Here is a 12710-nt window from a genome sequence, read left to right as displayed (position 1 = left end):
ATGCCCTCAGTTCTACGCTAAGCTACAAAACCCCAACCTCCTTACGTCACCCCTAAAGCGCGAATGCAACGCGTGAGCTCACTTTCCCTCCTTATTAAATTCCAGGACGGCGACGTTTTGTCCACTGGCAGATTGCTTGTCAGCCTCAGCCCTCCCAAAATTCCAGTGTCCACATAAACCCAATACAGCACAACGCACATAACATTTAGTGTATCTATTTAGGGTTCCTCATTTTTCGGTGTGCTCAAATTATTTGGAATTTAATGTTTAACTACTTGTTGTGACAATCCCTCGTGAACTTTAGAAACTACATTGGTAAAAAAGCAAAACAAAAACAAAAAGATTTTTATTATTTTGGTAAAAATAATGTGAAATGTGGTTTAGGTTAAATGGTCTCCAAACATGGTTGTTCGAAAGGTTTAATGATTATATTATGTTGTCTATATTTAGTATGATGTTATTTTAATAATCGATCATGTGATCAGCAAATAAGAACGACTCTGATACGAACTTTCATTTTGATAAATTATACTAATTTTGAGTTAAATATACGAAATTAATAGCAACAATTGAATTTTGCAAATTATGAAGAGACAAGACAAATGGAATTAGAAAAGAACCTTCAACCTTTTTGAAGCATGAAAGTTATCAAACAAGATTACTATTTGGTTAATTATTGTATGTATGCCCGGACTTTTTCATGCTTTTCTAGAACGTCCTCTTTATATTTACCAATTACTGTTCAACACACAGTTGGAAAACGATACACCAACTTTTGATGTGTGTTTTTTTATATATAATTAATTTAGTATTTTGGAGGTAAAGTAAAATAAAAATAAAAATATTTACGAGGCTTAAAGATTTAGCAAAAAGAAGGGGCCAGTGGAGTTGTCATTAGGGTTATATCCCTCCCCTTTACTTTAGGAATAAGTTTTCATCTAAATTTCCATGTGAAAAAGTGACAATTGTGCCTTTATAATGATAACGAAAACTGAGAAATGAAGAATGAAAATGAAATTTCTTGGTCCGAATAATCATTTTAATAAGAAAATGAAGAAGAAACACAATATGTGATTTCCATTTGACATTGTCTGAGTATGGTGTAGGAATGGGACATTGAAACTGTTTTATTGTGCCGTTTTTGGTGAATTAAGTAATGGTCAAATTGCATCAGTTTACCACATTTGGTAACACAAAAACAACAGATTTCATGGCTTCCATTTCAGATTGGAATTAGTTCAGTCGCTTGCGCGCACATGAGCAACCTCAAAGCACCATCGATCAAGAATCACTCATACTCGTGTGGACAACTGACCACATCACTACTCTTGATTCTTGGTTTCAGCCTTTAGCTGTCTTCTATGTGTAACATGTTTTGATATTTTCTTCATGCACTTAAGATCTTGTGTTCAAATCTCCCCTCCCCAATAACACTTGTATAAAATATCTCTTCATGAAATGAAATTTTTCACTAAAAAGAAACATATGGCATTTCCAAAGCGAAACTAGGACACACTGAAGCAAAGCCAAAAAGCCCTTTTGTTCCATATTTGAGAATTTTAATTTGACTATCATCTGGGATATGTTGTATAGCTTAAGACCACTCACAGCTTCTTAAAGCCCAGGACAGGGAGGGTAGGAACTAATATGAGACATGAGTAGGAAAATGCTAATGCTGAATTTACACCTTTTTTAGTAGTTGGTACTTATGCTGCTAAACGATGTGATCAAGTTGAGTAGTTGCCCGATTCACAATTTAACAAGAGAACATGACTCCAATTCAATAGGAGAACATAAAAAGCATTTTCGTACCTTAACCAAAGGGTTGTGTAGATTTTAGTTTTATTTAGAGAGGGAAAGCAAAAAAATCTCAGATAATTTTTTGTTAAGTTTATCCTAAATGTTCAATGGCAAATCGCTGGTCCTGATACGAGTGTTAACTGAAATTTCAGTGCCCGATTGATATCTACCGGGAAGTACACTCAGAAAGGCTTCCATTACATTTCTCCTCCTCAGTATCCATAATAAATCAGTGCCATTACAAGAGCATTCAGACATGTTTAAGGTTACATATAAACATATTCACATAAATATACCCATTTATAAATGTCTGTCCAGATGGAAGCTCTTCTGACAAGACCTCTTCTTTATTTGAATTCAGACCACAATCACGATAATTTCACATACTCAAATACTTAAAACTCCGGCCTGAAGCGCAAAGCATCTCATCCTCAGCATGCCATGTCCCGTGAAATGGCTAACTTGGATCAACCTGAAAAGGTGTAAAAGTAAATCAAGCAAAAAGATTCGAAATTTCAAACACTAAATACCGCTTCATCGATTTAAGGTCCCATGAAAAGTTGATGGAGTGGTTTACTTTGATAACAGAATAATAAAAATTGAAACCAACATCACTACTCACCTTAAATTATGAAATGCTGACGACAGATGCATTGCTGAAACAAATAATAACAGATCAATTTGAAGCAGAACCTGCGGGACAAGTAGTACCAGGCCTATTGTTGTCACTCAAACGGTTTTCTCCATGAATCTCTGCACTGTTTGGGTTGCTCTGATCTGCAGCAGAACCATCTGCCGTATGATTTGCTACAGAAGCCTCGGGGGCTCTACTATTATCTTTGGTTTCAAGGCGTTCCATCATACGTGATACAGTGGCGATTCCAGCATTGACCTCTCTACGAACTTCAGAACTGAGTTCTGACATAGAAGTGCTACGTGAGAATAGCCTATCCTTCCATCCTCTTGTACTCCTTGAAAAAGACTCCTTGTACCTTTACAGCAATTGAAAATGGTAAAAGAGCAAATCTACAGGTACGCACAGATACACACAGATTAAGCTAGTCAGATGATGTCCAAAATAGAAGAGTGGTTACATCATGTACCATACCTCATTGACATGGAATTAAACTTAGATTTCAGAGACTCTGAAATGGACTGAAGGTCTGATGGTCCTGCTCGGTCCTGATTCAATGGAGAGGATTGACTAGTAGAGTTCCTACAAAAAGATACTAAATAGTCATAAAAATACCTAGCACACCAGTGCATACCACAAAACTGATCTGCACAATCACACAAATGCAACATAAGAAAATGATTACTACCAGTGACTGGGGGAAAGTCCTTGACGATTTCTGTGCATGCGTACAGACCCAGATGCTGAGGGAGAAATTCCATCAGTCTGAACAGAAGGAAATTGAGCACTCCTTCGTGATGATTCATCCCCATCTGATGCAAGTGGGGTAGATGGACTTGCTACAGTTATTTCAGCAGGTTCACTGTCCCCTCCTGGGGCCGAAACAGGACCAAGAGGAGATGCACTAGGATGAGTAGAAAACACCGAGAAGTGTGGATGGCCACGAGCAGATGACCGGCTCCTCTGGCCTTCCCTTCTACCATTGTGGTGGGCCCTTCCCATGGAAGCAGCGGCTGCCAAGTGCTGGATTATACGCTCTTCAAGTTCAGCATTGTTAGTACCCACAGGTAACTGCATTGCATTGCATAAACACATTAAATAACATGATCGCAAAATCTTAAAATTTATAGTTTTAATTTCTTCAATTCTTTTTTTTTTTTTTTGGAGAGCCAACATTTGATCCAGGCCTTGCAGTGTTTTAAAGAACCCAAGAATTTTTTCTTTTTTTGGTCGAAAAAGGAGATGAAAGATAGATGTTAGACATGCTGAAATTCAAAATCGCCAAGGGTGGGATGATGAAATATAGTTGCATTTCTTGATGTATTCCTAAAGCTCCTCTCCCGTTCAACTGCCTCAAGTAACTCTTGACTGCCAAAATATGCATCAGAGTTAACTCCAGGTAAATAATTACGACACATGTAAAATTAAATAATGGCAAAACGAACCTGCAAGGATCCTTCAAGCTAATGGCCTGCCAACACATGGGGCACTGAGAGCTTCTCTGGCACCTATATGTATATGTATAACCTTGTTAGATTTTAAGAGCATTGTGCCTTTTCCCAAATAACATTATAAAGTGAACAGAACTGTGCAGATAATTTACTCCAAATTTAAAAAGTTATTGATGAACTAAGGATTCTTTGTAAATGCATGTGGAAAAAGTGTGTGAACATGTGTGTTTGGGGAGAGGGAGAGAGTACTAAAAAACTAAAAGGTTGAAACACGGACGTTCTCATAAAACCAAGAAAGACTGTAAAGTAAACAGAAAAAAAAAACAATTAAGTGGATCTCTCATAAGCAGATGAAATCCAAAATAATATCTTCAAGAAGTCCCTACTTTAAATTTATCAGCTAAGTCACTGGACCCCTTTAATAAAGAGTGGCGCAATTGCCAGTGCCGCCCATAAATCAAATTGTGGTGCAAACCATAAAAAAAAAAATTACTGCTTGGTGGAAAACTCTGGCCTCCCATGGAAGTCAGCAACATACTAGCTTAAATAAGTGTAAATAAAAGATTAATTACAAATCAATAAAATTAAAATGATAATTGATTTTTATTATAAAATATAATTACTTAACAGAAAAATAAAGAATGATTAAATATTTCGAAATTTAGTATGGTAATACCATTCAAGGATGCAGTGGAGGTGAAACTCATGCTTGCAAGTAGTCACCTGCAAGGCAAGGCACAAAATGGAATTGAAGGTACATCTATATAATAATATAAACACATTAAGACAATGTGTAAGATTCTCATGCATGAGCAGGAAAAAAAAAAGGGGAATGTATCGTCTGATATGTTACCACTGAAGGATCACTTTCACAAAACTCCTCAAGGCATATGCTGCAGGCCTCAGCACAGGCCTCTTGTATTCCCCCTTCCACAAATGCAGCAGCTGATATCATATGACTTTCAGTCTTCTTTGCCTCCATATCTGGAACCTTTTGACACACAAAATACAATATCAATATTGACCAGTAGAGTACCGGGTTCATGAAAAGCAGCATAAGTAAACCCCAAACACAGTAAGCATCCATTCTCAAAGTGTTGATCAATCTCAGTCCTAAACTTATGAGAAGTAACATAAGTAACAGTAGGGGTGGGCACGATCCGGTTTGGTCTGGTTTTCACCTAGAACCGAAACCGAAAAATCTATATGATTCAGTTCAATTATGAACAAAAAATCTGAGTCCAATTATTATTTTTTGTTTCTTTGGGCTTCAAGAAGAGTTGAGTCAACAAAATGAATTTAATCTAAACTTTTCCTTGATTTTCTCAGTAACCAAACAAAAACTAAACCATGTTTCAATACCAAACTTTCCTGAACCCTTTCTCTACTCCATTTTCATATCAACTAAACAATAAATAAACCATATACAAGAAGTACAACCATGACTAAGACACCAGCACTGTGTTCTCCAGTGGAAGGCCACTGACAACGAAAGATCCAAGAGCCATCAGCACTGTGACTTGCGTGGAGAGAGAGAGAGAGAGCGTGGACAGATGAGGAGAGGGAGAGATACAAAAGAGAGGCTGAGAGATGTTCAAAATGAAAAAAAACGCGACCAGTTCTATTCCAACAGTACAGAACTGGTGCAGAAACCAAACAGAATTAGTTGACTTTTTTAGTCAACACAGTTTTTTAAAAAAAAAAAAAATTTGACTAGGTTTACCGGTTCTTCGGTTCCAGTGCCCACCCCTAACTAACAGACTTACAGCCGAATGCTAAGAGCATCTCCAAGGGAAGAGGCAAATGAAATAGGCAAAATTGTACTATAACAACCTAGGTGGCATGTTGCCTACCCATTTGCCTCATGAAAAAAGTTGGTCACTCCAAGGGACTAGGCAATGCAAGCCTACAAACCATTATTACATTATTTATTTTTATCTTTACATTTACTATTATATTTTATAGAAAGTAGGTGAGAGAGTGGAGACGGTATTTTATTATAAAAAGCAATGGGGTCCAAAATACCTCTTCACTTTGGAGTAGGCAATATTGCCTTGTTGGGGAGAGTAGGTATATTTCACCTACCCATTTGCCTCTTCCCTTGGTGCATGAAAATGCTGATGTGGAAAGGCAAATGAGGTTTGCCTACTCTTTTGCCTCTTCCCTTGGGGATGCTCTAAGCTAACAAATTCTCATGAATAGCCAAAATTATAAACCCCAGCTCAGTGAACCTTAACCAACTATCTGAAGCTGGTGACACGAACTCTCAAGGCTTACGCTATGTAGCTCTATATGGAACCACATCCACCGTTAATTTTTTAGGTATCATTTCTTAGCTTACCACTATAACCACCTCCTTTCTAGCCTTCCAATAGTTCTTTTTCCTATATGTTGAAAACAACACATTCAAGAGATAAATCTAAAAAGGTAACATTTCTTAAAATGACAAATTATATTCTCTGAAACCTTGAGATTGGAGAAGTTCACAAACTGTATTATCAACATCACAAATCAAAATCACTTATTTTCTTTCTTCCCTTTTTTTCTTTTTGATAGAAAAGTGATTTTTTTTCTCAAAGAAATTGAACTGATAGGTGAAGGTTTATATATATTTCAGAAACCTTCAAATGTCTCATGTAGGGTGCAGAATTCAAACAGCTAAACTATATCTTTTACAGCTGTATCAGAGATTAACAACAGCTCTGGGAGGTCCTGCACCAAAGTAACTCCAAAAGAGTAGGAAAACATTACAAATTGCCTGTAGATATTTCACAAATTAAACAAACTCTAACACATCCACGTGGTAGTTTAGTACGTAAATTAAAGCAAGCTTTTAGCTTTGTGCCCACCAGCAGAAAAACTTCCTATGGCAATTACCATCATTTCTAACTCAGAACCAATTTCATATTAAAACTCCTTCAGACAGTATAACATTTTACGTCAAGTACATATGCTTACCGGGTGAAAAAGAAAGAAAGAAATCTGAACACTGAAATCAAAGCAACAACATACTTGAAAAACATCAAGTTTCAATCCTACATGAAAACAAAATCAAAACTTTAATCAAATTCCAAATGAAAAAAAAATTGATGGGTTTACCTCCATTTAAGGGGATTGGAGATGGGTAGTCAAGAAATTCAGAGAAGAACGGCCATGAAATTCAGAGAAGCATCGTGTTCTCCGGTGGAAGGCCAAATTTCGTGTTCTCCGGTGGAAGGCCAAATTTCGTGTTCTCCAGTGGAAGGCCAAATTTCGTGTTCTGTAGTGGAAGACCGCCGACAACGAAAGACCCAAGAGCCACCAGCACCGTGACGAGCGTGGGGAGAGACAGAGACAGAGAGACAGAGAGAGAGACAGAGAGACAGACAGACAGATAGATAGATAGATAGGAAGGAGGGAGGAGAGAGACAACCCAGAGAGGAGGAGGGAGGAGAGAGACACACAGATGAGAAGACGGAAAGGTAGAGGAGAGAGAGCGTGGACGGTACAGGAGAGAGATGCTGGGGACAACCAACCCTAGCGTTGGAAGGAAATTGTAACTGGTTTTGGTTGCGTGCGGCCGGTTCTATTCCAAGAATAGAACAGGTGCAGCAACCAATCGGTTCGGTCCTGTTCAGTTTTCGAACCTCAGTTAACTTTTGTAGTCAACACAGTTTTTTTCAACTCGGTTTGACTCAGTTTATCGGTTACTCTTTAGAGCATCCGCAATGATTGTTCAATAATTCAATGCAATAGTTCAAATTGATCTTTTTTGGCATCTATTGAATTGAACTCCAATTTTATTTACAATGGTACAATTCAATAGCTTCAGATCAATAGTTATATTTACTTACATGTTTTTTTACATACTCAAATAAAATAAAAGGAATAAATTTAATAACATTAAAAATTGTATTATTGAAATATTCTAAAAAAGATCTTTAAAAAAAGACAAATTTTGAATATATTTGTAAAAAAAATAAAAAATTATTGTAGTTTTTCTATTGTATTGAACTATTGAACAACCATTACAGATACTCTTGACAACATAATGCATTAATTGCTGTAATTTTTCTACTTTTTATTGGCATGCAGGTCCCATGGTTAGCCTATTGCAATTGCAATAGAGGGTTCATCACAGAGCACCCTCTATTACAATTGCATCTATTGCAATGAACTAAATCACACCATTACAAGTGATATTTTACTGTTTTAGTTCAATATCATATAATAAAATTGCATTGATTCTAACCATTATGGATGCTCTTATCAGACTTGCAGTCGAAGGCCAAGGCTAACAAATTCTCATGAATAACATGAGAATTTTGGAAAATCATTACTTCTAACTCACAACCAATTTCATATCAAAACTCCTCCACACAGCATAACATTTTACATCAAGTGCATAAATATCATCATTCAAATTCATATTCATATTCATCCATCCATTATATCCATTCGTCCATTTGCATATTCTTACATAACCCAGATGAAAAAAATGATCTTAAATAATCAAATCAAAGCCAAAACACAAATGAAAACAATAAAATTTCAATCCCACAAAGAAAAAAAAAAAAACTTTAATCAAATTCCAAATAAAAGATTGATGGGTTTACCTCCATTGAGGGGATTAGAGATGGTAGCCCAGAAATTCAGAGAAGAACGGCCATGAAATGCAGCAGATCGAGCTCTGAATTTCCCAACCAGAGAACCCTGCTACAGATTCATGGCAGCCTAGAATTCAATGGTGCACAATGATTAATGGTCAAAAAAGAGAAGAGAAAATGAGGAGGAAGATATATAGTTGAATTAATGGTGCACAAATACTACATGTCCACCTCCTCCCTTACCTTTAATTATGGGTGTGTTTTGTTTTTGGCCTCTGTTAGTTTTTGTCTCGAGAAAATTCTGGTTTATATTGCTGTGTTTTCACCAAAAGCACAACAGTTTCATTAAATTACGGAAAGTGCTTCAACATTTTCAAATGAATATATACTAACGCTACATGCACCAACTTGTTAACCGATTTATTGATACCGACACATCTGGCAAATAACATTGCCACTATGTTTCAATAACACATTCATTTCACCTAATTATATGCTAAAATAATAAGATTATGCAACTAATTTTCTATATAAAAATATAACCCATTTGTGTGCCTTCCCACTTTTGGGTTTTTTCCTTTATTTGTTTTGTCTTCTGTTGTTCGTTGGAAAACAGAGCAAACCCACAACCACGACATCACAGAACAGAACAGACAGGGGAGGCCTCAAAGAGTCAACAGTCTCGGCTCATCCTTTGATTCACTTCACACCCTTTGGATCTTATCTTTATGGGTCTTTTACAATCAAGTATTGTGCTGATTCTTTTGTTTAGATTTTAAATACAGACCTAGCCTTAAAGGTAATCAAGTTCCGTTCACAAAGGCATATAAACAAAAAACAAAAAGAAATCTCATAAAAATTTATAAAAAAAAGTCCTCTAATTATCTAGAACATGATGGCCAAATGCATACTTGATGGTTGGTTGGTATGAGGAAAATAATTGATATATGCTCATCCATGACGTTGTTGTAGTTTTGTATCATCTTTACCATAATTACAATAAAGAAAACTGATGGTTTTGGTTAGCAGAAAAAAGCACGCTCATGTGCACCTTTCTATTTTTTGAGCATCTTACATCTTTTTCAAGTACACTTATGCTGCACGCTTTTAAGTGACTCTCCGGACTAGTCCTTGTCTCTCCTTGACCCCTTATTAGCATCCACAAAGACGATCTAAGAAATTTTATTGAACAATAACAAAAACTCTTCTAGATAATCAAAATAGGCCAAACCCTAATGATCTTTTGGCATATATTTGTGGAGAAATTATTGTAAGATGACTGTGTTGTAAACACTATTGTTATGTAATGTTACTGATACATATGTTAAAATATGAGTAGATGCCGAGTACAGTATTAAAAAGATGTATATGTTTTATAACATAATAGATCGATAAAACTATGTTATTATGTTAAAAGTAAGTATCTCTCTCCTATGTGAGAGTTTCCTTTCTCCTTGTGAGAGTATTTTTTTTGTTGTTCTTGTTGTTCATGGTTGTTTGCTTTTCCAACTTTTGGCTCATATATCCTTCCTTATTCCATATGCATCTCTTCTCCCACTTCACTTCATCCATCTCACCTCTCTCACATCCTTCTCTTTCTCCTCTCCTCCATCACCCACACATCAGTTCCTTCCTCTCCCCCCTCCCATGAGATCGGAAACGCTAAAATCTTTCTCTTTTCCTATGATTTTCTTGGTCGTCTAATGACTTGATGCAAATGCTTCTCCCCTACAACCCATCCTCGCTTTTGCTATGGAAGTGTGGGCTTTGTAACTTATGGGTCAATTTTGACCCCCACTTTGATCGCCTGAGTAAGATGACTATTGGTGGCTTGCTCACTCAATGTAAACTTTATTGACTGCACATAAGTAGAACACATATCTTTTGTATGTCGTAGAGACTGTTGAAATATCAAGAATATACACAAGAGCTCTTCTCCTCAATCCGATCCCTTCATACACTCATTCTAGATGGGGTGAATTCTTTTGTGTGGGTTGGCTTGATCGGTTGAGCAGGGGCACTTGTATTTATATGCATCTTCCTAAGAGTCTTGCCCATCAAGAAACTCTTAAGAAGTCCTTATTGCATTAGGTTTATAACTTCTAATCCACAATTAAGATAGGAATCCTTCTAGCTCTTATATTAGCCTTAGAACACTAACTTTAATAGAGCTGCAGGTTTAGTTGTATTTGAACTCCTAATTGATATCAAGTCTTAGAATCCTTTGATGATTATAAGACCACACTTTAATGGGTTAGACATCTCTACACGTCTAACATTCTCCCACTTGGTCTAATGATCATCAAGAACTCAATATCAATTACTGTAAGGCCTATGGAATTCAATTCAACTATAATTCCTAATCAAGTCACTGTCAATCAAAAGAACATGCATGGAACTATCAAGACTTATTGAACATTTCTATATTTCAAGGTCTTTACAATTACACATACAAGCTCTCAAGATCACATGAGACTTCCGTCAAGACTAGAATGCAGAATGATCATGACCAAACTTAATTTGTGTTTACAAAGGTCACTTTCATTCATACGCCCTCCCTTTAGAGATTACCAAGATCTCTCCTTAATGACTCTGGTATGAATTCATGTCTTATGCAGTGACTGTAGCTAGCTATACTGCATGATGACATGTAACTGGATTCATTTGTCAAGAATAATAAATATAAAACTGAAGTCACATAATTTATTAAAAGAATTGAACCAAACAGTAGTAAACAAAATAACTGAATTGTCTCCAAGAAAATAACGAAATTAAGTGGAATAAAACTCAGCTCCCACTAATTCTAAATATCAAAACTTGACGGCATAACCATAATTGAATCAAATTTCCCATTAATACTTTTGGGAATAACCTCATACAGAAAATCAATCAACCAATGCAATTTCCTTTCATTTACCTTCCACCTTAAAAGCTTGAAACAAAAACCTTAATGCTTATTAGTAATCATAAATTCAATGAAAGGTAAAAGTCATTGATTAACCACTGTTAACTGAAAATATGAATTAACAATAACAATTAACACATCCAAACAATCTTTGTTCGTATTAGCCTTAAAACCCTTAATGAAAAACTGGAACATTAAGTGATTAATCATAAACAGTCAAAGCTAAATGTATGCAATAAAGAGGATCATTGAATGCTCCCCCTCATCAAACATTTTGCACCAAAAATGTATCAAGAAAAGAGCATAGAACAAATCATAGTATTTTCACTGAAATTGTTTCCTCAGGATTAGGCCTCAACTTTAATTCCTTCAATTTATTTCTCAAAATAGCACTTTACTAACACATTTCTTGAAAAACATATAACATGTCATGCATATTGGACTTAGTTTGAGAAATAACCAAACTGTAATGAATGCATTAAACTTTATTCACTTTGTACTTTAAATATCAATTAAATTTTCTTTAACCAATGCATAATAAAAAGTGTAAGCAAGGTAAGAACTTTTAGTAGCCAAAAACGAAACAGCCAGGTATCCAAAAAATTGGTAATGAAAATATTTAGATGCATAAAACCAACACTTAAGATGTAAAACTTCAATGTGTAACAACCAGAAAACAGTTCCAAGTATGTCCCAAAAACTTTATGAGCTTTATCAAAATACAAGATATAAGGTCTTGAGTGTGAAGCCCAAAACTTTACATCACTTCTCCCACTTGGGCAAAACACTCACTACTTTGCTACTTCAATATATAGTGCAACAATAACCTTATGATTAGAAAAACTGTGACAAAATGGTGTAAAAGAACTTTCAAGGCGTGCTCCTAATGTACTTCACAGTATAAGCCTAAATGCACAAACTGTCAAGAAATTTCCAGCAATGACATGTGATTACTTGAGAATTTACCACAATTAATTTATAAGTCGGATTAGCATCAAATTTCATGGAAACAAACTAGAGACATTAATCTTCATACTTAAAAAATATAGAGTCATTTATAGCTAATTAGAAGGACTAGAATTGATCTACAAAGTTACTCAGAAAATCTGTCAGCACATACTTTTCCTGAACACAGATCACTAATAAAATTATCACAAATAAAATATACATCCAATAATCACGAAACTTTGCAGAATTCATGAGGACACGTATATGCTTAACATATCAAAAATTCAGGTTATTTCAAGATCTTTAGGTGAGTCATATTCAACAATCTTTATACATAATGCAGAAACTGTCAGGAAAATTCCTGTGGATCTGTTTCAACTTTATAA

At 35.6% G+C, this 12710-nt stretch overlaps 1 protein-coding gene across 4 annotated transcripts; it reads right to left on the bottom strand.

The window, feature by feature from the left end:
* Positions 1-1977: 1977 nt before the first annotated feature.
* On the bottom strand, positions 1978-8584 carry LOC110754982 (E3 ubiquitin-protein ligase RHF2A-like). Of its 4 annotated transcripts, XM_088244268.1 has the most exons (10): positions 6985-7477; positions 6507-6597; positions 4739-4876; positions 4562-4608; positions 3880-3942; positions 3697-3802; positions 3123-3505; positions 2909-3016; positions 2423-2792; positions 1978-2272 (listed from the first exon to the last, which is right to left on the bottom strand). In XM_088244268.1, the coding sequence occupies exons 2-9, from the start codon at positions 6519-6521 to the stop codon at positions 2477-2479; spliced, it is 1176 nt and encodes a 391-aa protein (XP_088100394.1). In that variant the 5' UTR covers positions 6522-6597; positions 6985-7477; the 3' UTR covers positions 1978-2272; positions 2423-2476. The 4 variants fall into 4 exon arrangements, with proteins under 4 accessions (XP_088100394.1, XP_088100396.1, XP_088100395.1 ...); XM_088244270.1 differs by lacking the exons at positions 6507-6597; positions 6985-7477 and adding an exon at positions 8481-8584; XM_088244269.1 differs by lacking the exon at positions 6507-6597 and having other exon boundaries at positions 6985-7475.
* Between the last annotated feature and the right edge of the window lie 4126 nt (positions 8585-12710).

Source organism: Prunus avium, chromosome 7, assembly GCF_965620075.1.
Source record: "Prunus avium chromosome 7, drPruAviu1.hap1.1, whole genome shotgun sequence".
In the NCBI taxonomy this organism is placed as follows: domain Eukaryota; kingdom Viridiplantae; phylum Streptophyta; class Magnoliopsida; order Rosales; family Rosaceae; genus Prunus; species Prunus avium.
The sequence above is the reverse complement of the archived record's forward strand: the minus strand, read 5'-3'. Positions and strand labels throughout refer to the sequence as shown.